Genomic DNA, 27,804 nt, shown 5'->3' with positions numbered 1-27,804 from the left:
TGAGTTCAGTCATAAACCTTTATTTCACAAGCAATTGGTTACATGGTGGCACTGCAGAAGCGGGTGCCCACACTACATAAAATACAGTGATTGTATAATACACAGTTATATATGTACATTAGGTGATATCCAGAAGTCTATTGATCCTATCCTGAACATTATTGGAGAGTTTGGTGAATGGTCAGGCCTGTCCATTAATCGGGATAAGTCGGTTATACTACCATTTGATGATATCCCTAATTCGAGCATATTAGAACATACACGAACACAAACGGTTGAGAAATTCTAATAAGGAGTATAAATATCACAAGAAGATCTCCGGATTACATTGCACTGATTCTATATCTTCTTCTGGAAAAGTTTAAGGGTATGTGCACACGATGCAGAAATGAAGCAGAAAATTTCTGCATCATTTCTGCATCTCCCTGGCAGAAAAAACGCATGCAGATTGTGCATGCGTTTTTCCTGCGGAATACATGCGGATTCACATGCGTTTCCACATGTGTTTCCGCATGTGGATTGACAAGCGCTTTCCAGGCGATTTTAGCATCACTTGGAAAGTGCTTGACAACTAGGTCACACTATATAAATCCATTCAAACAGCATGGATTTATATAGTGTGACCCGAGAGAATGCTAAAAATAAAAAATAAATGTATACTTTACCCTCTGATGGCCCGCGCTGTCCTGCTCACTCCGTTCTCCCGGCAACTTTGAATTGAAAGACCTGCCGACGTCAGCGTCACGTGACCCGTCACATGACTCTGACATCAGCGCAGGTCCTTCAACTCACTGCAAGTGCTGGGAACCAAGCAGGAGCGCTGCGCGGGCCGACAGATGGTAAGTATATATATATTTTTTATTTTATTCTTGTTTTACAGCTTTTTTAACGGTACCTGGGTGTGGATGAGACTCTCCTCTCCTCTACACCCGGGTACCATCCGCACATTAGAACGCACCAATTACGCAAGTACAGATGCAGTCTTGCGGAATTGGCGCAAGTCAATGGTGGCGAAAATGCCGCGTTTACGCAAAATTAATTGACATGCTGCGGATTTTTGAGCGCAGCGTTTACGCTGCGGAAAAATCCGCATCATGGGCACAGCACATGCGGATTTCAATTGGGGAACATTGCTTCCCTTCTACCATGCGTTTTTCATGCGTTTAAGCGGCGTTTACGCAACTGCAAAAACGCCGCGGAAACGCATTAAATACGCATCGTGTGAACTCAGCCTAACCCATTTCCAAACTTGTGTTTAATAGTACGCACAAGGTAGTGACCCCCGGTTCAGCACAGGCTCCGGCCTTGAGCCCGCACTGAACCAGGCACATGTCAGCTGATTTATACAGCTGACGTGCCTGACGTGCCCACAACAGCCGCGGGTAGAATCATGGCTGTCAACTAGTTAAATGCCGCTGTCAATCTCTGACACCGGCATTTAACTCGCACTTCCGGGAAGCGTGTTGTTAGCGCTGCCCATCAGTGACCCCGTCACATTATTGCGGGTCACCGATGGGTTGGCATGAAAACCCGAGGTCTTCAGGAGACCCCTGTGGTTGTCATTTCTAGATTGCTATGAGCGCTGCCCAGTGGTCGGTGCTCATAGCAAGAGAGCATTTCTGCTGCATACAGGAGACTATTGAAGAAAGCAAAACATGTAAAAAAAATGTTTTTAAAAATATTAAAAAAATATATAAAAGTTTAAATCTACCCCCTTTCGCCCCATTCAAAATAAAATAATAAAAAAAAATACATACATATATTTGGTTACACTGTGTTCAGAATCGCCTGATCTATCAATATAAAAAAATAATTAATCCGATCGGTAAACGGCGTAACGAGAAAAAAATTCTAAACGCCAGAATTACGTTTTTTTGGTCGCCGCAACATTGCAATAAAATGCAATAACGGGCGATCAAAACATCGGATCTACCCCAAAATAGTATCAATAAAAACCAGCAGTTCAGCACGCAAAAACTAAGCCATCACCCGGTCCCAGATCCCAAAAAATGGAGACGCTACGGGTCTCGGAAAATGGCGCCTTTTTTTTTATTATTATTTATTTATTTTTAGCAAACTTTGGATTTTTTTCACCACTTAAATAAAAAAGAACCTGTACATGTTTGGTGTCTACGAACTAGTAATGACCTGGAGAATAATAATGGCAGGTCAGTTTTAGCATTCAGTGAACGTGGTAAAAAAAAAGAAAAACAACTGTGGAATTGCACTTTTTTTGCAATTTCACCACACTTGGATTTTTTTTTCCCGTTTACCAGTACACGATATGGTAAAACCAATGGCGTTATTCAAAAGTACAACTCGTTCCCCCAAAAAAAGCCCTCACATGGCCATACTGCCCGAAACATAAGAAATTTATGGCTCTGGGAACAAGGTGGGCAAAAAACAAAAATGCAAAAACAGAAAATCCCAAGGTCATTAAGGGGTTAAAGAGAAAATCAATGCGTAGTGGAGATTACCATTATCGGCTGTAGGAAAAGGGAACTTATTAAAAATGATATTGATGCCCCAACTCTTATACATTCTGCATAATGCCCCTATTTGGATCCATAATTCCCATTTTCAGAAAATTCATAGCAAGTTTCGTTCTCTTATATGAAAAAAGAAATCGGCTAGGATAAAATGTGAATATCCTCAAAGTGATGAGGAATCTGGTGGATTGGCGAATCCTAATGCACTAATATATTATATTGCAACATTTGGGTGGGTGGCATAGCGCTGCAAACCCAAATAGTATTAAGGGGTTAATTACCTCAGGACACCGTGGAATATTCCTATTCATATAGATAAACTGAATGACCTCACACACAAGAAATCACTATACCCTACACTTGCTCTACTCTACAAGGTCTGGGATAGGGGTAAAGATATAATGGAAATAGGAGACTGCAATGAATCTACACCTATATGGTTTAATAATAAATATGCAGAGTTCTATAAATTAGAGGGATTTCGAAGTTGGGTGGATAAAGGAATATATACGATATAAAACATATTCTGTGAAGGGATACGATACTTAAGTCCTTTGATGAATTAAAGAGGGAATTTGGGTTGACAAATAAACAATTCTATGAATATCTACAGTCATGGCCAAAAGTATTGAGAATGAGACAAATAGTAATTTTTCCAAAGTTTACTGCTTCATTTTTTGTAATGGCAATTTGCATATACTCCTGAATGTCAAAGAGTGATCAGCTTAACAGCAATTACTGTACTTGCAAAGTCAATATTTGCCCAGAAAATGAACTTTAACCCCCAAAACACATTTCAACATCATTGCAGTCCTGCCTTAAAAGGAGCAGCTAACATCGTTTTAGGGATTGATCCATTAACACAGGTGTGGGTGTTGATGAGGACAGGGCTGGCGATCAATCAGTCATGATTAAGTAAGAATGACATCACTGGACACTTTAAAAGGAGGCTGGTTCTTGGTATCATTGTTTCTCTTCAGTTAACCATGGTTATCTCTAAAGAAACACGTGCAGCCATCATTGCACTGCACAAAAATGGCCTAACAGGGAAGAGTATCGCCGCTACAAAGATTGCACCTCAGTCAACAATCTATCGCATCATCAAGAACTTCAAGGAGAGAGCTTGTTGTCAAAAGGCTCCAGGGCGCCCAAGAAAGACCAGCAAGCGCCAGGACCGTATCTTAAAACTGTTTCAGCTGCAGGATCGGACTACCAGCAGTGCCGAGCTTGCTCAGGAATGGCAGCAGGCTTGTGTGAGTGCTTCTGCACGCACTGTGAGGCAGAGACTGTTTGAGCAAGGGCTGGTTTCAAGGAGGGCAGCAAAGAAGCCACTTCTCTCCAGAAAAAACATCAGGGACCGACTGATATTCTGCAAAAGGTACAGGGAGTGGACTGCTGAGGACTGGGGCAAAGTCATTTTCTCTGATGAATCCCCTTTTCGATTGTTTGGGACATCTGGAAAACAGCTTATTCGGAGAAGAAGAGGTGAGCGCTACCACCAGTCTTGTCTCATGCCAACTGTAAAGCATCCTGAAACCATTCATGTGTGGGGTTGCTTCTCAGCCAAGGGAATCGGCTCACTCACAGTCTTGCCTAAAAACACAGCCATGAATAAAGAATGGTACCAGAATGTCCTCCAAGAGCAACTTCTCCCAACCGTCCAAGAGCAGTTTGGCGCCCAACAATGCCTTTTCCAGCATGATGGAGCACCTTGCCATAAAGCAAAGGTGATAACTAAATGGCTCATGGAACAAAACATAGAGATTTTGGGTCCATGGCCTGGAAACTCCCCAGATCTTAATCCCATTGAGAACTTGTGGTCAATCATCAAGAGACGGGTGGACAAACAAAAACCAACAAATTCTGGCAAAATGCAAGCATTGATTATGCAAGAATGGACTGCTATCAGTCAGGATTTGGTCCAAAAGTTGATTGAGAGCATGCCAGGGAGAATTACAGAGGTCTTGAAGAAGAAGGGGCAACACTGCAAATATTGACTTGCTGCATTAACTCATTCTGTCAATATAACCTATCGGTACTCATAATATGATTGCAATTATATTTCTGTATGTGATATAAACATCAGACAAACACTAATAAAAACCAGAGGCCAGCAGATCATGTGAAAATATAATTTTGGTGTCATTCTCAAAACTTTTGGCCATGACTGTACAGTTTCGGCATTCATTTAATGCACAATCAAGATGGACTCCCTTTTGGGTAGAAAATAATACTTTTGTTAAGTTGGTATTAGAGAAGGGAAATACTAAGGGTCGTATTTCTGATATTTACTGAATCCTTCTTGATAATTATTTAAAAATATTTCCTTCTCCAGCTAGACAAAAATGGATGGAGATATAGGTCCAATTTCTGAGGATCAATGGGGAGCGGTATTAGAACTGGTACCCCAATTATCTTTACATGAGGCTCAGAGATTCTCCCAGATCATATTAATACATAGGAAATATAAGACGCCTAGATTCCTATGTAACATAGGATATTGGACTGCTGCTGAATGTCCAAGATGTAAAATGGATGCTGCGGGCCTATTACATCCGCTAAGGGAATGCCGGGAGTTAGGTAAATACTGGGAAGGAGTTCTGTCTATTATAAAGAGGGTGTATAAAATAGATATTCAACCAGACCAAAAAATGCCTATTAGGTATATTAGAGGATGATGTGGAATTTCACCCAATTTCAATAGGGATTTCACGTATTTTATTTCAAGCTAGGAAACATTGCATCCAAATGGATTAACCCCTCGCCTCCAGAAATTAGTGAACTCAAAAATAGGATAAATAAATATTATCAGATTAGAAAAAGGGGTATATAAAAAACAAAACTGAATTAATAAATTTGAGAAAATATAGGGCTTATGGTTGGATACACCTGGAATGCCATCAAGGGGGTTATTGTTGGAGAGACAATTTGACTTATAGGGGAAGGGGGGTATTGGCGAGGTCTAATGTTTCATTCTAATGTGTATTGGAATTCCTTAACATGTGGTATGGGTAATATAGCACACCTATATGTGTATAGGATTATAATGTTTATTACAATATTATGGTTATATAAGAGATTTCAAGAATGTGGAATGTTAATTGTAAGATATAGTAACTGCAAGTTATTAGACGGTAATGGGCAAGCTGAAAGGATATATAGGAGAGATGCATGTATGTCATCCCTATGGTATGTTATTTTTTATTGTATGTACTAGTTTCTTGTTTTGTAAAAAAAAAACTAATGAAGAAAATTTCAATAAAAATATATTGGATTAAAAAAAAGATTAGAAAAAAGGCTTCTACCCTGTGTGAGTTCTCTGGTGCTTAACCAAAGCTGATTTTCTTGTTAAAACATTTCCCACATTCTGAACAGGAAAAGGGCTTCTCCCCTGTGTGAGTTCTCTGGTGATTAACCAAAACTGATTTTTTGTTAAAACATTTCCCACATTCTGAACAGGAAAAGGGCTTCTCCCCTGTGTGGGTTCTCTTGTGACTATCAAGAATCATTTTACAATTAAAACATTTCCCACATTCTGAACAAGAAAAGGGCTTCTCCCCTGTGTGGGTTCTCTGGTGCTTAATCAAACCTGATTTCTGGTTAAAACATTTCCCACATTCTAAACAGGAAAAAGGCTTATCCCCTGTGTGAGTTCTCTGGTGGCTATCAAGAATTATTTTACAATTAAAACATTTCCCACATTCTGAACAAGAAAAAGGCTTCTCCCCTGTATGGATTCTCTGGTGCTTAATAAAACCTGATTTCTGGCTAAAACATTTCCCACATTCTGAACAGGAAAAGGGCTTCTCCCCTGTGTGGGTTCTCTGGTGGTTATCAAGATGCGCTTTTTGGTTAAAACATTTCTCACATTCTGAGCAACAAAAAGGCTTCTCCCCTGTGTGGGTTCTCTGGTGGTTATCAAGATGCGCTTTCTGGTTAAAACATTTCCCACATTCTGAACATGAAAAAGGCTTCTCCCCTGTGTGGGTTCTTTGGTGATTAACATAAAATGATTTCTGGTTAAAACATTTCCCACATTCGGAACAGGAAAAGGGCTTCTCCCCTGTGTGAATTCTCTGGTGCTTAATCAAACATGATTTATGGTTAAAACATTTCCCACATTCTGAACAGGAAAAGGGCTTCTCCCGTGTGTGGATTCTCTGGTGATTAACAAAAACTGATTTCTGGTTAAAACATTTCCCACATTCTGAACAGGAAAAGGGCTTCTCCCCTGTGTGGGTTCTCTGGTGTATAATCAAACCTGATTTCTGGTTAAAACATTTCCCACATTCTGAACATGAAAAAGGCTTCTCCCCTGTGTGAGTTCTTTGGTGGATATCAAGATTCGCTTTCCGGTTAAAACATTTCCCACATTCTGAACATGAAAAAGGCTTCTCCCCTTTGTGAGTTCTCTGGTGATTAACGAAAACTGATTTCTGATTAAAATATTTTCCACATTTGGAACTAAAAAATCTATTGTCCGCTGTGTGTATTTTTTGATGTTTAAGAATAGACTTTCCGAGGGTAAAACTATTTCCATTTTCTGAACGTGAAAATGATTTCTTTGCTTTAGGAGCAGTTAGTTTTTTAATGCTTATTTTATTTTGATTTTCCTTAGTAGTCGGTAATGAATCAGAAGATAGGACCTGTTTCTTAGGATCAGATGATTGATGTTTACTGTGAAGGGATGATGGTATATCTGGAGTAATGGCATTCACTTCAATTGTATCCTGTGGGATCTCAAGATCATCAGATTTAAAAATCTCCTGTCCCTCCGATCTCCTGGTACAATCATCTACCAAGAAAAAAAAACAATTATTAATTTTGATTAAAATATCCTTGAAATTTATATTTTTGAACATTTCTATTTAAAATGTCTAAACAAACACATCCCTGGGCTACATGCTAGTCCAGGGAAATGAAGAGATATATGCTCAAGTTTAAAAATCTATTTTATTAGACACAAATCGAAAAAATAGAGGAATATTTTAAATATTTTAAATTTTCCTCTATTTTTTAGATTTGTGTCTATTAAAATAGATTTTTAAACTTGAGCATATATCTCTTCATTTTCCTGGACTAGCATGTAGCCCAGGGATCTGTTTGTTTAGATTGATTTAGAAGTGGTATGCAATCTTTATTTATTTTTCTATGGGATTCTTGTGTTAATTGTACTTAAAATGTCTGTAGAAATGGCAAGTTATTGACAGAATGACAGTTCACAGTCTAAAAGAAAACCTCATAGGATGAACCAGTAGAGCGTGGTGTCCAACTGTTTGTTCATTCTGCCTCTAAATATGGAATAAAAAGCCACCAAACAATGTTATGTAGGCAAAAATAATACCAATAAAAACTTCTACTCATCTCACAAAAAAAGAAGCCCCCACTCAGGTCCATCATCTGTCAATGGAAAACCAGATGTTTCCACATTATTAGTGGCTCAAAGGCTCTTGAAAAACAACATGGCTTCCATAAACCAATCCAGCAATATCTGATCTCCCAAAGTCAGATCTCCCCCTCGCTTCTTAGCCTTGCAGTGCGCCCAAACCACATTTAGCATCCATGTATTTGGCATTACTATAGTGAGAAGAACCCACTTAATTTACGGTGTGTGTCTCCTGGAGCACAATCTGGGCACTATGTGTTGGGTTATAAAATGACAAATGTGCAATTTTCACTCTCCAACATCCACTGCGTGCTAATTTCCGGAAAGTGACTGTGTAGTCAAAATAGTCACTACTCCTATAGATTATTTCACTGAGGGTTATAATTTCCAAAATGGAGTCACTTTATGGGGATTTCTACTGCTCTGGTTTTCTGCCATTTTGTTATATTAGGGCTTCTGCAAAAGGTGTTTCCCATCTCCTCTGGGACATCTACTTCTCCTGCTTTAACTTGTGTGACATCTGCTTTGTCACTAGGCGCTGCCTTATTCATTCTGCAGGCGGCGCTGGTGATGGAGGAGACATCTGAACCAGAAGCTCTGGGCGGTGCAGGCTCTGTCCACCACTAAGATTAGGGTGCCTGGGACCTGTAGTACCATTCAGTCTGGCAGTATGGGTGTGTGTGCTGTCCAGCTGGAGTAATCTGCTCCCTGCTTCAGCCATTTGGAAAGCACCACACCCTACTAAAGCTGGAAGCATATTGCTGGAAGCTGCCAGATACAGCCTTGTTCTTCTCTGATTCAGTCCTCTGTACTCAGCTCCCGGCTTGTGTATTTGTTTCTGTTGTGACCTCGGCCCGTTTACTGACTACTTTTGTGTCTTCTGATTTTGTATTTTCTCTATCCTCTTGGTTCTGATCCGGATACCTGACTATTCTTCTTCCCATCTATTTCCACAGAACAGCAGGTAACACCGTGGCCCAAGCCTAGGGGTCTCTGTGTTAGTCCAGATCCATGTAGAGGGGTTAAAGGGTGATGAGCAAAATAATTTGTGAAATCTATAAACGGGGTAGATAAGGCAAGCCTGTTCGTGGTAGCCATCTTTTGAGCTTCCAGGTGACCATAAACAGCGCCCCAAATACATTGTGTCTGCGAACTATTCCAGCAAAATCTGCATTCCTAATAGCTAAATGTCGCTCCTTCCCTTTTTAACCTGCCATGTGCCCAGACAGTAGTGTACAAGCGTATATAGGGTATTGTCAGATTCAAGAGAAGTTGGAAAATAATTTGTAAGGTCCATTTGTTTCCTATTATCCTTTGTGAAGAATTCCAAAGTTATCACCATATAAAGTGACAAACGTCAGATTTGAAAAATGGGGCCTGATTAGGAACGCAGAACTGGCTGCAAGAAGGGGTTAAATCAGAGGATTACTGAAGTCAAAAACTTTGTCTACAGACAATAAAACATCTACTGAAATTATCAAACTCAACAGTCTTCATCAGAGAAAAACGAGTAACTAGTGGTGAAACCTCTCTGGGGTAATTGGAGTATGGGGCTCGGTGGCTCTTGGGAATCTAAACTATCGTAAGGGACAATATTTTCTGTCAGATGAGTGCCAAGAAGAAATATTACACATTTAAGGTGAACTTTTTATAATAGTGCAGAGCTGAGGCGTCTTAAATTTAGATCTCAGGCATTTGGAAGAGGCAATGGAGATATTTTTGAAAGACTACCAGGGAGTTACAGAGTCACATAAGTGGGGTATGCCGATCCAACGACAATGAAACTATCATACAGAATGAACTTGTAAAAAAAAGAAAGAATATACAGACATGTAACATCCCCAACAACAACGTATGTATGAAGGGAGAAATCCAACACTAAACTGGAGTTGCACTCATTTATGGTGGACCATTTGGCTCGAACAAGCCGGAACCCCGAACACGAACCTGAATTTGAAATGCCGAACAAATTCGCTCAATACTATTTATGACGTGGAGTGAATCCATGAAACCAGGGCTCGAGCCAACACATCTCCTGCAGGCGTGAATAAATGTATATTACAGCCATCAGCCACGCACAGCTTAGAGATATATCATGGCACAGGTGTAATGTTTTCTGTATAGTTTATCACAATCTGGTTTGAAGTTAGTTGGTTTAAAAAGAAATTGAAAAGTCAGAATAAAGGGAAACTCTGTTGTTATTGTACAGAAATTCACACTTGGCCTCACTGCACATTTAATGTTGTCAATAATAAAAGGGAGGTTTGGTCATAAAGACTGGACCTGGTCTTGTAGGGACCATATGAGCACATTCAGGAGCACAGAAGGGAGAGAAGGTAGATTCATCCAATAAGATATCAGGGTTCTAGGAAGCCAACAGCATCATTACCCTCCACTTTCTCTTACAGGCTCATCATAATATTTTTCTTCAAGTGATTTTCTCACTTGTCAGCACATTCTACGTACGCTATCATTTGACTTTGTAGTTTACAGATCTAGGCAGGTAAGAATCAGCGTCTCCTAATCCCAAGGGGTGGGTGGATCCTCCAGGTTGTAAGTTCTATAGAAAAGGGCTTTCACAATTACACAAAGTAATTTGAATATTTTCGGACGGAGGAGAATGTTATGCTCTAGCGGCAAAATGGTGATCACACGATTGTGATACAGCCGGACTACACCACCGATAAAGCAGCCACAGCCGGTGACTGAGAAGAATCTGTGACTTCTCTGCATTTAGTGGTTACTACTCACCTGGGTGGTCATATGTAGGAATCTCCTCTTTACACCGCTCATCACCCCTCACATATGTCTCTGTAGTATTAATATGGGTCAGATCTTCACCCTGAAACAAATATTATAAAAGTCAGAGACAGATGGAGAAGTCCCATCTATGATCGGCTCTAATCCTGCCATCTCCACCGTTCTCATTACACAAATATAAAACATAATAATGGTGGATAAAACAAGACTGAGCACAAGACCTTCACAGCTATCTGCACATCATAGGAGAGATCACATGACACCTTCTCTCCATCTACCTGATGATCCTGAGGAACATTGGGATCTTCTTGTTTACAGTCCTGTGGAAGAAGAGGACGGGGACATCTCTCTGATGTTGTCCTCTTACTGGATAGATCTGGAGGAAACACATACAGGGACTGGATTCATTCTTTACATACAGTAAAGGCCATGTGTATTTAGTCCTGTCTATTACCTGGTGATGTGAGGGACTGGGGAACCTCCATCATGACGTCCTTGTACAGATTTTTATGTCCTTCTAAATACTCCCACTCCTCCATGGAGAAATAGACGGCGACATCCTGACACCTTATAGGAACCTGAAACATACAATGATACCGTCATCCCCCGATCTCTTCATAGCGTTACTGTATAATGTCCCAGCATTCCCAGCAGTGTCACCTCTCCAGTCAGCAGCTCAATCATCTTGTAGATGAGTTCTAGGATCTTCTGGTCATTGATGTCCTCATGTATCAGGGGGTGAGGTGGAGGCCCCGTGATTGGGCTCAGGGGTCTTCCCCATCCCTCAGACACAGCGTCCTGACAGCGCCCACTAGAGGTCTTCTTCACTACTGTGTAATCCTGTTATGGAGAGACACTTTAATAAATATCACTACAGACAATTCCAGAGTCCTCACCTCTCCAGTTCTGTCCATCTGTTATTCCCATAGATAAGAATGATGTAATGTGACATCATCAGAATCTCTCACCTCTCCAGTAAGCCGGTAGAGGATCTCTAGGGTGAGGTGTAATATCCTCTCCACCATCTTGTCCATCATTTTCCTGGATAAATCAGGACAATTTTCATATATAGATGACCTTCTCTGAGAGGATCCGGTATTTTAAAGATCTGAATGAGAAAAAGATAAGCTGATGGATAAAACCATTTTTCTGCAAACGATGATGCGGAATCCAAAATGTACCACGAGTACCCTTCATCCCTTAATCTGGTGTTCAGGTCTATTGCCTGTATATTAAAATATGTGACATTCGAGCAGTACCTTCTCAACAGTAAAAATTGGCCCTTGGGTTTTCCTCTATTTATGGGGATGGGGATGGTGGTTATCCCACTTCAATAGTTTATTAGTGCTTGAAGGTTTATGGTAGATGAGTGTCCCTAGGGTCCCATTACAATCTTTCTTGATAAGCACATACAGGAAAGGCAACTGGTAATAATTGGTGTTGGTCTGCTCCTTTAAACAAAATGTACTTTTCAGGTTATCCCCCCAGTACCCTCACTTATCTTCCCTTCTTTTGAGGCCCACACAGTCAGACTCTACTGGCCCTTCTCCCTGCGAGTGGTGGTTGTGTATCGCCCTCCGGGCCCCTCCCGTCAGTTTGTGGATCACTTTGCCACTTGGCTTTCAAACTTTCTATCCTATGACATCCCCACCCTCATCATGGGAGACTTTAACATCCCAATAGGTGATTCCCTCTCCCCATCTGCCGCTCATCTTTTATCGCTAACTTCCTCCTTCGGCCTTTCACAGCTTACTAATTCTCCTACACATGAAGATGGAAATACTCTTTGACCTGATCTTCGCCCGACTCTGTTCGATACATGACTTTACTAACTCTCCTCTTCTGCTCTCTGATCACAACCTTCTTTCATTCTCTGTCAAGAACTGTCACCCTGCTAAAGACACCCCCACTTTCCACACTTATAGAAATATACATGACATCAACACCCAGAAATTTATGAAAACGTTGCAATCATCTTTGGCCTCAATCTCCTCCCTCTCATGCCCTGACTCTGCACTGAAGCATTACAACGAAACATTGCAATGCGCCCTGGATGAAGGAGCACCTCCTACACAGAGAACAACTCGGCACAGACGGCGAGAACCCTGGAACACGCTGCAAACAGCGGTGCGCCAGGTGTGCCGAATGGCTGTGGTTAAAATCTAATGAGGCCGAAGATTTCCTCCATTATAAATTTCTGCTTAAAACCTATAACTCCGCCCTTCACCTCTCCAAACAAACTTACTTTAACAACCTCATCATCTCATGGTCCAATAATCCTAAACACCTGTTTGACACTTTTCACTCTCTCCTTAATCAAACAGCACAGGCCCCAACCACCGACCTCAGCACTGACGATCTAGCCAATTATTTCAAAGAATAAATTGACAATATATCCGACAGGAAATTTTCTGTCAATACCCAAATGTTATGCATGCTCCTTCCTCCCACACTGCATCTTGCTCATTTTTGGACATCGAACCAATCATGGAAGAAGAAGTGACAAGGCTCCTTGCTTCCTCTCACTCTACCACCTGCACCAGTGACCCTATTCCTTCACATCTCCTTCAGTCCCTTTCTCCAGCTGCCACCACTCATCTAACTAAAATATTCTATCTCTACCTCTCATCTTGGATTTTTCCCTCCTTTATTTAACCCCTTTACACCCGAGGGTGGTTTGCACATTAATGACCAGGCCAATTTTTACAATTCTGACCACTGTAACTTTGAGGGAATTACTCTGGAATGCTTCAACGGATTCCGCTGATTCTGAGATTGTTTTTTTGTGGCATATTGTACTTCATGATAGTCATAAAATTTCTTCGATATCACTTGCGTTTATTTGTGAAAAAAATCGGTAATTTGGCAAAAATTTTGAAAATTTCACAATTTTCAAAATTTTAATTTTTATGCCCTTAAATCAGAGAGATGTGTTACACAAAATAGTTAATAAATAGCATTTCCCACATGTCTACTTTACATCAGCACAATTTTGTAACAAAAAATGGACCCCAAAATTTGTTGTGCAATTTCCCCTGAGCACGCAGATTCCCCATATGTGAGGAAAAAACACTGTTTGGGCGCACAGCAGGGCTCGGAAGGGAAGGAGCGCCATTTGACTTTTTGAATGTAAAATTTGCTTGAATAATTAGTGGACGATATGTTACGTTTGGAGAGCCCCTGATGTGCCTAAACAGTGGAAACCCCCCACAAGTGACTCCAGTTTGGAAACTAGACCCCTTAGGGAACTTATCTAGATGTGTGGTGAACACCCTGAACCCCCAAGTGTTTTACTGAAGTTTATAACATTGCACCGTAAAAATAAAATAAAAATAAAATAAAATTTTCACACTTTTTAAACAAAAATGTTTTTCAGCCCCCAATTTTGCATTTTCATAAGGGTACCAGGAGAAATTGCACCATGCAGTTTGTTGTGCAATTTCTCCTGAGTAGGCAGATACCCCATATGTGGGGGATAACCACTGCTTGGGCATACGGCAGGGTTCAGAAGGGAAGGAGCGCCATTTGACTTTTTGAATGTAACATTTGCTTGAATAATTAGCGGACGCCATGTCGCGTTCTGGGAGACCCTGAAGTCTCTAAACAGTGGAAACCCCCACAAGTGACACCATTTTGGAAACTAGACCCCTCAGGGAACTTATTTAGATGTGTGGTGAACACCCTGAACCCCCAAGTGTTTTACTGAAGTTTATAACATGGAGCTGTGAAAATAAAAAAATCAAACTTTTTCCACAAAAATTATGTTTTAGCCCCATTTTTTTTATTTTCACAAGGGTAAGAGGATAAAATGGACCCCAAAAAACTGTTGTGCAATTTTTCCTGAGTACGCCAATACCCCATATGTGGGGTGTCACTGTGTGACTTTTTGAACGCAAAATTGGCTGGAATCGAGAGTGGATACCATGTCGCGTTTGGAGAGCCCCTGATGTGCCTAAATAGTGGAAACCCCCCACAAGTGACCCCATTTTGGAAACTACACCCCTCAAGGATTTTATCAAGTGGTATAGTGAACATTTATAACCCAGAGGTACGACACAGAATTTGATAACATTAGGTCATCATATTGAATAACTTGTCATTAGTCTTGAGTGCAAGTGCTCGCTATTTGAGTTTGCATTGGGTGCTTAGATATGCACCATGTATCGTGGGTGCTCGAGTGACATGCTCTAGTCCCCGCCCCGCATGTTTCACGGTTATTAAAAACACATGCGAGGATCGCTCGTGCATGGCAGGCAATCCCCGCAAGGTTTTTTTGGCTGTATAACAAATGCAAAACATTTGTGAAGGAGACTCGAGCATGTCACCCAAGCACCCGCTATAATCGGTGCATACCAGAGCAGCCGATGCAAACTCAAGTAGCGAGCATTTGCGCTCAACATTAGTCACCATATCGTCGTCATTTTTTTCCTTTACTTCTGAAATAATCCCAACCCTAACCTTAGCCCAACCATAACTCTAGCCCAACCCTTGCCCAACTCTAACCCTAGCCTAACCCAAACCTTAGCCTAACCTTAACCCTAGCCTTACCCTAGCCCAACCCTAACCCTAGCCCAACCCTAACCCTAGGCCAACCCAACCCTAGCCCAACCATAACCCTAGCCCAACCATAACCCTAGCCCAACCCCAACCCTAACCCTAGCACAACCCTAACCCAACCCTAACCCTAGCCCAACCCCAACCCTAGCCCCACCCCAACCCTAACCCCAGCACAACCCTAACCCTAGCACAACCCTAACTCCAACCCCAACCCTAACCCCAGCACAACCCTAAAGTTTATTTTTTACGCCGTTCCTCGTGCGGTATAAGTGATTAGACGACTTTATTCTTCAGGTCGGTGCAATTACAGTGATACCAGATTCGTATCGGTTTTTTATGATTGACAGCTGTCACACACTAAAAGATGCATTTTATTGCAGACTAGTTTTTACATTGCCATATTTTTCCATATTTCAGCCGACAGAGTCATGTGATGGCTTGTTTTTTGCGGGACAAGTTGACGTTTTTATTGGTACCATTTTTGGGCACGTGACATTTTTTGATTGCTTTCTATTCTGATTTTTAGAAGGCAGAATGAACAAAGACCAACAATTCAGGAATTGTTTTTTTGAGTGTTTTTTTATGCCGTTCTGCGTGTGGTAAAACTGATAAGGTAGCTTTATTCTTTGGGTCAGTATGTTACAGCGGTACTACTTTTATATATTTTTTTATATTTTGGTGCTTTTACACAATAAAAACTATTTTATAGAAAAAAAGAATTGTTTTTGCATCTCTTTATTCTGAGAGCTATAACTTTTTTATTTTTCGGCCGTTGGAGCTGCATGGTGGCTTGTTTTTTGCGGGACAAGATGTCGTTTTCAGCAATACCATTTTTATTTACATTTGTCTTTTTGATCGCGTTTTATTCCATTTTTTGTTTGGCGGTATGATGATAAAGCATCGTTTTATGTTTCGTTTTTTATTTATTTTTTATATCGTGTTCACTAAAGGGGTTAACTAGCAGGACAGTTTTATAAGCCAGGTAGTTCCGGACGCGGCGATACCAAATATGTGTACTTTTATTGTTTTTTGTGTTTTTTCATAAGATTATTTATTTATGGGTACAATATATATATTTTTTTTATTATTATTTTTCATTTTTTTTATATATATTTTTACAATTTTTTTTTTTTCCACTTTCTGACATTTTTATTACTTATTCACATTATCTCACGTATGGGACTTTCACTTTTTGCAGCCTGATCGGCTGCATGGCATAGAAAGCAGAAGCTCCCCATGCCATGCAGCCTGTCAGCGCTGAACAGGGTGAAGTTACTTTGGTCGTGCACTGTGCATAACCAAAGCAACTTCTTGCCTCCTTGTGTCCCAGATGTTGTCTTGATGACGTCAGGTTACCATGGCAACATCCGGGACCGGACTCAGAAGCCGATGGACGCCGGCAGAGAAGGTAAATATCGCGCTTATCTCCTCTTGCCACCGGAATCCTGCGATCGATTTCGATCGCAGCATTTCGGGGGTTAATGTGCCGGGAGCGGTGCAGGACCGCTCCCTGCACATACAGTAGCACTGGGTTTCAGCTGTAACAATCAGCTGACACCCGGCGGCGATCTCGCCCGTACCGCTTGTGTGCGGGCGAAATCGCCAGGGCGTATTAATACGTATCAGGCCTATAAGGCCCAGGGATACGTACTAATACGCCCTGGGTCATAAAGGGGTTAAACACTCCAGCATACATCCATTACTTAAAAAACCATCCCTCGACCAGAACTGTGCTGCTAACTACAGACCTGTTTCCAATCTTCCCTTTACTTCTAAACTCCTGGAACGACTGGTCCACTCCTGTCTAATCCGCTATCTCTCAGATAACTCCCTTCTTGACCCTTTACAATCTGGTTTCCGCTCTTTACATTATACTGAAACTGCACTCACTAAAATCTCTAATGATCTACTAACAGCCAAATCTAATGGTCGCTACTCCCTGCTGATTCTCCTGGATCTCTCTGCAGCTTTCGACATTGTGGATCTACCTCTCTGACCGCTCCTTCACAGTGTCTTTTGCTGGCTCCTCTTCTTCTCCCCTTTCCATTATTGTCGGGGTTCCTCAAGGATCAGTCCTAGAGGCCCTTCTTTTCTCCTTATACACAGCTCCTATTGGACAAACAATCAGCAGATTCGGTTTTTAGTACCATCTCTATGCTGATGACACCCAATTATACACCTCTTCTCCGGACATCACCCCTGCATTAATACAAAATACCAGTAATTGTCTTTCCTCTGTCTCTAACACTATGTCCTCCCTCTGTCTAAAATTGAATCTGTCAAAAACTGAACTACTCGTATTTCCTCCCTCCACTAACCTATCTATGCCTGATATTGCCATCTCCGTTTGTGACTCCATCATTACTCGCGAGCAACAAGCCCGCTGTCTTGGGGTCATACTTGATTCAGATCTTTTCTTCACTCCTCACATCAAATCACTCGCTCGCTCGTGTCATCTACACCTCAGAAACATCTCTAGAATCAGAACTTTTCTTACCTTTGACTCGGTAAAAACTCTTACTGTAGTTCTTATTCATTCTAGTTTGGACTATTGCAACTCTTTACTTATTGGTCTCCCTCTTTCTAAACTTTCCCCTCTCCAATCCGTCCTGAACGCAGCAGTCAGGGTCATATTCCTCACCAACCGACACAACGATGTCTCTTCCCTGTGCCAGTCATTGCACTGATTGCCCATCCAATACAGAGTTCAATATAAACTTATTGCTCTTACCCACAAAGCTATCCACGATTCAGCACCGCCCTACATCACCTCCCTCGTCTCAGTCTACCACCCGTGCCCTCCATTCTGCTAATGACTTAAAACTAAAATCCTCCGTAATCCGAACCTCTCACTCCCGTCTCCAAGATTTCTCGCATGCTGCACCAATTCTTTGGAATCTACTACCCAGGACAATTCGATTAATTCTCAATACCCACAGTTTTAAGCATGCCATAAAAACCCATTTATTTAGACTGGCCTATCACCTCAACACACTTATCTAACTGTCTCAGTTTGGCCCAAATTAAAATTTTCTTCAAAATCCTGCTCATACCATCTATGCACTGAATAGCCTCTGTCTTTACTGTACACATATTGGCTGGGGACCAGTTCTTGTAGTATTATGTACTTACCCTATTTAGTATACTAAGGCTGTATTATACAATATATGTACATTTTACCTTTTGTGTCTCCCCTATTTCCTTATAGACTGTAAGCTTGTGAGCAGGGCCCTCACTCCTTTTAATATCTGAGTTATGCTTATTCTGGAAAGTCTGTATTGTCTGTATAAGTCCCCCCTAAAATTGTAAAGTGCTGTGGAGTATGTTGGCGCTATAAAAATAAAAATTATTATTATAATTAACCCCTTAATAACATCTGACGTACTAATACGCGTCTGTGCCCTGGGACTTAAGAGCCAGACCCGTATTAGTACGTCATCGCGATCGCGCCCGCACACAGGCTGTGCGGGCGCGATCGCCGCCGGTTGTCAGCTGATTGTCACAGCTGACACCCGGTACTATGTGCAGGGAGCGGTCACGCACCGCTCCCAGCACATTAACCCCCGCGATGCTGCGATCGAAGTCGATCGAAGTCGATCGCGGCATTGCGGGGGCAAGGGGAGGTGATCGGCGATACTCACCTCCTCTTCCGGCTTCCAGCGCAGTCTGCAAAGGCTTCCCGGGTGTTGCCATGACGACCCGATGTCGTCATGACAACATCCGGGTCACCATAGAGCAGGAAGATTGCTTGGACATGCGCAGTGCATCTCCAAGCAATCTTCACACTGTGCACTTCTGACAGCCTTCATGGCATAGGGATGGTGCTCCATTCCTGTGCCATGCAGGCGATCAGAAAAAAAAAAGTGAAAGTCCCAGAGTGGGACAAAGTAATAAAGTGTATAAACTGTGTGAAAGTGGAAAAAAAAAAAAAAAAATGTGCAAAAATATTATAAAAAAATAAAAAAAATAATACACCAAAAATAAAAATATAATGTACCCATCAATAAATATTATTATAAAAAAAATAAAAAAAAACCAATAAAAGTACGCATATTTGGTATCGCCGCGTCCGGAACAACCTGACCTATAAAACTGTCCCACTAGTTAACCCCTTCAGTGAACACGGTAAAAAAAAAAAAAAAAAAAACCAAGCAAAAAACAATGCTTTATCACCATACCGCCAAACAAAAAGTGGAATAACACGCGATCAAAAAGACGCATATAAATAAAAATGATACCGCTGAAAACGTCATCTCGTCCCGCAAAAAACAAGCTGCCATATAGCTCCATCAGCCGAAAAATAAAAAAGTTATAGCTCTCAGAATAAAGCGATACTAAAAAATATTTTTTTCTATAAAATAGCTTTTATTGTGTATAAGCGCCAAAACATAGAAAAATGATACAAATGTGGTACCGCTGTAAACATACTGACCCGAAGAGTAAAGCTGCCTCATCAATTTTACCACACGCGGAACAGAATAAAAAAAAAAAAAAAAAAAACAATTCCTGAATTGTTGGTTTTTGTTTATTCTGCCTCCCAAAAATCGGAATAGAAAGCGATCAAAAAATGTCACGTGCCTGAAAATGGCACCAATAACAACGTCAAGTCATCCCGCAAAAAACGAGCCGTCACATGACTGTCTGCCAAAATCTGGAAAAATTATAGCTCTCAAAATATGGCGATGCAAAAACTAGATTTTACAAAAAATGCGTCTTTTAGTGTGTGACAGCTGTCAGTCATAAAAACCCCATATGATTCTGGCATTGCTGTAATCACACCGACCCGAAGAATAAAGTCGTCTAATCACTTATACTGCACAAGGAACGGCGTCAAAAATAAACTCTTGAGTTAGGATTGGGCTAGGGTTAGGGCTGGGTTTGGGGCTAGGGTTGTGCTGGGGCTAGGGTTGTGCTGGGGCTAGGGTTGTGCTGGGGCTAGGGTTGTGCTGGGGCTAGGGTTGTGCTGGGGCTAGGGTTGTGCTGGGGCTAGGGTTGTGCTGGGGCTAGGGTTGTGCTAGGGTTAGGGCTGGGGTTGGGATTTTTTTCAAAAGTAAGAAAAAAAGATGACGATATGGCGACTAGTGTTGAGAGCAAGTGCTCGCTACTTGAGTTTGCATCGGGTGCTCTGGTATGCATTTAGTATCGTGGGTATTTGAGTGACATGCTCGAGTCTCTGCCCCATATGCTTCGCGGCCAAAAAACTTTACGGGGATTGCCTGCCATGCACGAGCGATCCCCGCATGTTTTTTTTTGGGTGTCTAATAACCGTGAAACATGCGGAGCAGGGACTCGAGCATGTCACTCGAGCACACGCTGTACATGGTGCATACCTGAGTACCCGATGCAAACTCAAGTAGCGAGCACTTGCGCTCAAGAATAATGAAAACTTATTCAATATGATGACCTAATGTAAACAAATAATGTGCCGTACCTCTGGGTTCAAAATGTTCACTATACACCTTAATAAAATCTTTGAGGGGTATAGTTTCCAAAATGGGGACACTTGTGGGGGAGCTCCACTGTTTAGGCACATCACGGGCTCTCCAAACGCGACATGGTGTCCGCTAACAAATTGAATGGAAAATCGGCTCAAATTGTTAGCGGACGCCATGTTGCGTTTGGAGAGCCCCTGTGTGTCCAAACATTGGAGCTCCCCCACAAGTGACCCCATTTTGGAAACAAGACCCCCCAAGGCACCTATCTAGATGCATAGTGAGCACTTAGAACCCCCAGGTGCTTCACAAATTGATTCGTAAAAATGAAAAAGTGAAAATAAAACACTTTTTCATTTTTATGAATCAATTTGTGAAGCACCTGGGGTTCCAAGTGCTCACTATGAATCTAGATAGGTGCCTTAGGGGGTCTAGTTTCCAAAATGGGGTCACTTGTGGGGGAGCTCCAATGTTTGGGCACACAGGGACTCTCTAAATGCAACATGGTATCCGCTAACAAATTGAATGGAAAATCGGCTCAAATTGTTAGCGGACACCACATTGCGTTTGGAGAGCCCCTCTGTGCCCAAACTTTGGAGCTCCCCCACAAGTGACCCCATTTTGGAAACTAGACCCCCAAGGCACCTTTCTAGATGCATAGTGAGCACTTGGAACCCCCAGGTGCTTCACAAATTGATTCGTAAAAATGAAAAAGTGAAAAAAAAAACACTTTTTCATTTTTATGAATCAATTTGTGAAGAACCTGGGGTTCCAAGTGCTCACTATGAATCTAGATAGGTGCCTTGGGGGGTCTAGTTTCCAAAATGGGGTCACTTGTGGGGGAGCTCCAATGTTTGGGCACACAGGGACTCTCCAAATGCAACATGATATCCGCTAACAAATTGTCGGCTCAAATTGTTAGCGGATATCATGTTGCATTTGGAGAGTCCCTGTGTGCCCAAACATTGGAGCTCCTCCACAAGTGACCCCATTTTGGAAACTAGACCCCCCAAGGCACCTATCTAGATGCATAGTGAGCACTTGGAACCCCTAGGTGCTTCACAAATTAATTCGTAAAAATGAAAAAGTGTTTTTTTTTTCACTTTTTCATTATTACGAATCAATTTGTGAAGCACCTGGGGGTTCCAAGTGCTCACTATGCATCTAGAAAGGTGCCTTGGGGGGTCTAGTTTCCAAAATGGGGTCACTTGTGGGGGAGCTCCAAAGTTTGGGCACAGAGAAGCTCTCCAAACGCAATGTGGTGTCCGCTAACAATTTGAGCCGATTTTCCATTCAATTTGTTAGCGGATACCATGTTGAATTTAGAGAGTCCCTGTGTGCCCAAACATTGGAGCTCTCCCACAAGTGACCCCATTTTGGAAACTAGACCCCCCAAGGCACCTATCTAGATGCATAGTGAGCAGTTGGAACCCCCAGGTGCTTCACAAATTGATTCATAAAAATGAAAAAGTGTTTTTTTTTTCACTTTTTCATTGTTACGAATCAATTTGTGAAGCACCTGGGGGTTCCAAGTGCTCACTATGCATCTAGATAGGTGCCTTGGGGGGTCTAGTTTCCAAAATGGGGTCACTTGTGGGGGAGCTCCAATGTTTGGGCACACAGCAGCTCTCCAAACGCAACATGGTGTCGCTAACAATTTGAGCCAATTTTGCGTTAAATTTGTTAGCGGACACCATGTTGCATTTAGAGAGCCGCTGTGTGCCCAAATATTGGAGCTCCCCCACAAGTGACCCCATTTTGGAAACTAGACCACCCAAGGCACCTATCTAGATGCATAGTGAGCACTTGGAACCCTCAGGTGCTTCACAAATTGATTCATACAAATGAAAAAGTGTTTTTTTTTTCACTTTTTCATTGTTACGAATCAATTTGTGAAGCACCTGGGGGTTCCAAGTGCTCACTATGCATCTAGATAGGTGCCTTGGGGGGTCTAGTTTCCAAAATGGGGTCACTTGTGGGGGAGCTCCAATGTTTGGGCACACAGGGACTCTCTAAATGCAACATGGTGTCCTCTAACAAATTTAACGGAAAATCGGCTCAAATTGTTAGCGACACCATGTTGCGTTTGGAGAGCCGCTGTGTGCCCAAACATTGGAGCTCCCCCACAAGTGACCCCATTTTGGAAACTAGACCCCCCAAGGCACCTATCTAGATGCATTGTGAGCACTTGGAACACTCAGGTGCTTCACAAATTGATTCATAAAAATGAAAAAGTGTTTTTTTTTTTCACTTTTTCATTGTTACGAATCAATTTGTGAAGCACCTGGGGGTTCCAAGTGCTCACTATGCATCTAGAAAGGTGCCTTGGGGGGTCTAGTTTCCAAAATGGGGTCACTTGTGGGGGAGCTCCAAAGTTTGGGCACACATGGGCTCTCCAAACACAACATGGCGTCCGCTAATTATTCAAGCAAATTTTACAATCAAAAAGTCAAATAGCGCTCCTTCCCTTCCGAGCCCTGCCGTGCGCCCAAACAGTATTTTTTCCCCACATATGGGGTATCTGTGTGCCCAGGGGAAATTGCACAACAAATTTTGGGGTCCATTTTTTCTTGTTACCCCTGTGAAAATAAAAAAAATTGGGTATAAAGTAACATTTTTGTGAAAAAAGCTAAATGTTCATTTTTTTCTTCCACATTCAAAAAATTCCTGTGAAGCACCTGAAGGGTTAATAAAGTTCTTGAATGTGGTTTTGAGCACCTTGAGGGGTGCAGTTTTTAGAATGGTGTCACTTTTGGGTATTTTCTGTCATAAAGACCTCTCAAAGTGACTTCAAATGTGATGTGGTCCCTAAAAAAATTGTTTTGTAAATTTTGTTGGAAAAATGAGAAATCGCTGGTCAACTTTTAACCCTTATAGCTCCCTAACAAAAAAAAATTTTGGTTCCAAAATTGTGCTGATGTAAAGTAGACATGTGGGAAATGTTATTTATTAACTCTTTTGTGTGACATATCGCTCTGATTTCAGGGCTTAAAAATTAAAATTTTGAAAATTGCAAAATTTTCAACATTTTCGCCAAATTTCCGTTTTTTTCACAAATAAACGCAAGTGATATCGAAGAAATTTTTCCACAATCATGAAGTACAATATGTCACGAAAAAACAATCTCAGAATCAGGGGGATCCGTTGAAGCGTTCGAGAGTAATTACCTCATAAAGTGACAGTGGTCAGAATTGTAAAAATTGGCCCGGTCATTAACGTGCAAACCACCCGCGGGGCTTAAGGGGTTAAAATCAGATGTAAATCTAAGGCCCACTCTATTGATGTTGAGTTCCCCGACAAATGAAAAAGATTGTTCACTCGTCCCTGACCAGGTGATAAAAATGTAGTCAATATATTTGTACCATACCCCCACCTGATGAAGACGGCTTAGACCGTCGAAACGCGTTGTGGCAGTGGTATTGGAGGAAGAATAAAGGTCGGTTATCATCTAATAAATTGTCCAGTATTCCTTTGGCGCTCCCTGAGACCGCTGCACCATTGTTTACATAAGAAATATTTCCATACGGGATAAACAACTGAGGACCTGCGGTGACGTGGCATCTGGTCCAGCAGGATCGTGTGACCATCCGAGGAGCACGGAGTTGCGATGCAAACACCGATAGGACGGTACTACAAATAGAGAGAGGTGACCTGGAGCCTCATTAATAACACGCTTAATCTTGGTTGTGTAGACGTACACAACCATCACAGGTGAGTGCACTGGCACTTTTTAATTTATATAAATAGACCTGTGAGTCTACACATGCGCCCTTTCCCTTTTCTTTTTGCATACCCCAATATATGGATCACATCACTTATGATCATCCCTGAATATTGAGGATTCCTCCCACCAGTCCAGGGATAAGTTAGCATATGAGGGGGCACAGGGGCTCCCCATCGCAGTACCCCTGAGCTGGTGGAAGTACTTCCTGTCAAATAGAAAGGAGTTATGAGTAAGAGTGAATTTTAGAAGATCCTCCATGAAGTCATTATGTCTGCTACACTCTATTGATCTCAATTTCAAGAAATGTCTTACTCCTTTGATACCATCCTCATGTGGTATATCACTGTACAAAGCCTCGCTATCTAGTAAGGCCTGCTCCCCTACATGCATGTATACATGCTCAAGGGTCTACATGTAGGGGAGCAGCCAAAGGAAAACCAATTCCAGAGGAATTATTCCAACTGCAGGACCTCAGGCGGTACTGGGGGAACATTATACTTTGTGGGGCATCATACATACTGCATAAGGGACATAATGGGGACTTTACACTGTGTGGGGCATCATACATCCTGCATAAGGGGCATAACGGGGGCATTAAACTGTGTGGGGGGCATCATACATACTCCATAAGGGGCATAATGGGGGCATTACACTGTGTGGGGGCATCATATATACTGCATAAGGGGCATAATGGGGCCATTACACTGTGTGGGGGGCATCATACATCCTGCATAAGGGGCATAATGGGGGCATTAAACATCCTGTATAAGGGGCATAATGGGGGCATTACACTGCGTGGGGGCATCATACATACTGCATAAGGGGCATAATGGGGGCATTACACTGTGTGGGGGGCATCATACTTCCTGCATAAGGGGCATAATGGGGGCATTACACTGTGTGGGGGGCATCATACATCCTGCATAAGGGGCATAATGGGGGCATTACACTGTGGGGGGCATCATACATCCTGCATAAGGGGCATAATGAGGGCATTACACTACGTGGGGCCAGTAAAGGGGTCCTGTACTATGAGAACAATACGTTTCCTCCCTTCCTGTCTCCATAGTTGGGTCGTATGTATCTATTACAGGAAACAGAACAAAAACCTTATGATTCTTATAAAGGGGGAACAGAAGATCCCAAAAGAGTCTCCGTGCTGAAGGGGTTAATGCCCCCTGCGCCCAGTAATGGGGTCTCCACATACCTCCACCTGCTGAGCCGCCACCACATATATGGCTGCTCTGTGCACACAGGACCTGTGATGAGGTCAGAGGAGGGGAGGAGTCAGGGGTCACATGATCAGGGGCCTCAGTGGATGCAGGACTCTGCTGTGCTGGTTGTCATGGTGCTGGATGAGCTGAAGTTTATGTGTGGGGTCAGGAGACGAAGCTGAAGTTGGTTTCTTATTCGGGGCTGAAATTGGTTTCTTGTTCGGCAATTTCTTTTTTGCTGTTTTTTACAGGTTTAATTGCAAAAAATAGACAAATAAATGAAAAAAATATATATTGCAGCGAGGTGCCCTGATGTGAAAACGCTTAAAAGCAGCTACAAATGTCATAAAACTGGCACAAAAATGGGCATCAAAGTGGGCACTGAAGGACGTTACTGAAAGGGTTAAATGACTTTGGGCCACTGATCTCACATCAACATTACATACATAGTGATGGCCCACATCAAATTCAGGTCACTCCAGCCTGGCCCAAATGGGTTCTGGGCATCAAAGCTGGCAATTTGCCACTTTTCACAGATTTGAATAAGTAACTTGTTATGGGGCCGGGTGGTGGAACCTCTGTGCCGAGGTGCAAGGAGGGACCCAGAGGGGCGTGACTAAGTATTCACCCGAACCGACCCTGGTCGTACGGCAGCTAACGACACCGTGACCAGGGAGGATCCGGGCTGAGGGACCAGGTGCTACTCTGGGGACGACCTTGTAAGAGAGCAGGTGGCTCCCACCGGTCAGATGGCTGGGACTGACCGGTATGGCGGATGGACACGGCAAGCAGGCGGAAGTCTCTGGTAGCTGGCAGGTGGTCACAGTTCGAGAAAGCAGGGCAGGTAACAGTCTTTAGGTTTACCAGGAAGATGGTCACAGCAAGTAACAGCAGGGACTCCAGGCAGGCTGGCAGGAAACAGGCAGGTGCTCCCAGGTGAGCGGGCAGACAGACGAGGCGGGTATCTGGCAGGTAACTGGTGGGCGCTCCCAGGTGAGCAGGCTGATGGACACAGCAGGTAACAGGCGGGTGCTCCCAGGTGAGCGGGCAGACAGACGAGGCAAGTAACAGGCAGGTAACTGGCGGACGCTCCCAGGTGAGCGGTCTGACAGACGAGGCAGGTAACAGTCAGGTAACTGGTGGACGCTCCCAGGTGAGCTGTCTGACAGACGAGGCAGGAACAGTCAGGTAACTGGCGGACGCTCCCAGGTGAGCGATCTGACAGACGAGGCAGGTAACAGGCAGGTAACTGGTGGACGCTCCCAGGTGAGCGGTCTGATAGACAAGGCAGGTAACAGGCTGGCAGGCTGGACGAGGAGTCAGGCTAGCAGCGGAACCTGAGGGCTGAAGCACAGGTGAGACACAGTGCAAACAACTTTGCTCGGGCACCTCCATTTTGGAGGAGGTGCCTTATATATGGGAAGTCCTCCGGCAATTGGCCGGGGACTCCTTAGGACGACGCGCGCGGCCCCTCTAAGAGAAGGGGAGCACGCGCGCGCCCTAAGCACAGTGCCCGGGAAGGAGCGCGCGCCGGCAGCAGCGAGGGAAGGAGCGCGCGCTGGCAGCAGCGAGGGAAGGAGCGCAGGAGGACGCCGCACGCTGAACAGGAAGGTGAGAGGGACGGCGTCTCTGCCTAGCAGAAGGCAGAGACACCGATGCTAGAGTACCCCCCCCCTTTAGGCCCCCCTTTTTTGGGCCAGAGAGAAATTTCTCAAGGAGAAGCGGAGCGTTGATGTTCTCCCTGGGTTCCCAAGTTCTTTCCTCAGGACCAAACCCCTTCCAATCCACCAGAAAAAAAGGTTCTCCCTCTTACCCTCTTGGTGGCCAGGATACTCTCCACTTCAAAGACGTCCTCAGCAGAAACCGGAGTAGGAGGAGTACCTGGATTGTCGGAAAAAGTGTTAAGGACAATGGGTTTGAGGAGGGATACGTGGAAGGAGTTGGGAATGCATAGGGTGGCTGGGAGTTTTAATTTGTAGGCCACTGGGTTAATTTGCCTGAGTACTTCGAAGGGTCCGATGAACCGAGGGCCCAACTTGTAGGAGGGTACTTTGAGCCGCACATATTTGGAAGAGAGCCAAACCTTGTCTCCCAAACGGAATTGAGGTGGATCCAGACGTCTCTTATCAGCATATCTCTTCATCCGCTCGGAGGACAGAAGAAGAGCGGACCTGGTATTCTCCCAAATAGTAGAAAACTCGCTGACAAGAGACTCTGCGGCAGGGTTGTCCACAGAAGCGGA

General features: G+C 43.0%; 1 protein-coding gene across 3 annotated transcripts; it reads right to left on the bottom strand.

The window, feature by feature from the left end:
- Positions 1–25,633, bottom strand: LOC141217343 (uncharacterized). Of its 3 annotated transcripts, none has more exons than XM_073665766.1 (8): positions 25,556–25,633; positions 11,604–11,743; positions 11,296–11,475; positions 11,090–11,213; positions 10,914–11,011; positions 10,627–10,717; positions 6,079–7,284; positions 1–5,825 (listed from the first exon to the last, which is right to left on the bottom strand). In XM_073665766.1, the coding sequence occupies exons 2-8, from the start codon at positions 11,670–11,672 to the stop codon at positions 5,791–5,793; spliced, it is 1,803 nt and encodes a 600-aa protein (XP_073521867.1). In that variant the 5' UTR covers positions 11,673–11,743; positions 25,556–25,633; the 3' UTR covers positions 1–5,790. The 3 variants fall into 3 exon arrangements, with proteins under 3 accessions (XP_073521867.1, XP_073521866.1, XP_073521865.1); XM_073665765.1 differs by adding an exon at positions 23,992–24,254 and having other exon boundaries at positions 1–7,284; positions 25,556–25,608; XM_073665764.1 differs by having other exon boundaries at positions 1–7,284.
- Between the last annotated feature and the right edge of the window lie 2,171 nt (positions 25,634–27,804).

This window comes from Phyllobates terribilis, unplaced genomic scaffold (assembly GCF_046119375.1).
Source record: "Phyllobates terribilis strain yellow unplaced genomic scaffold, ASM4611937v1 Scaffold_238__1_contigs__length_3037890, whole genome shotgun sequence".
NCBI classification, from domain to species: domain Eukaryota; kingdom Metazoa; phylum Chordata; class Amphibia; order Anura; family Dendrobatidae; genus Phyllobates; species Phyllobates terribilis.
Note: the sequence above shows the minus strand (reverse complement) of the source record. Positions and strands in the feature narration are given on the sequence as shown.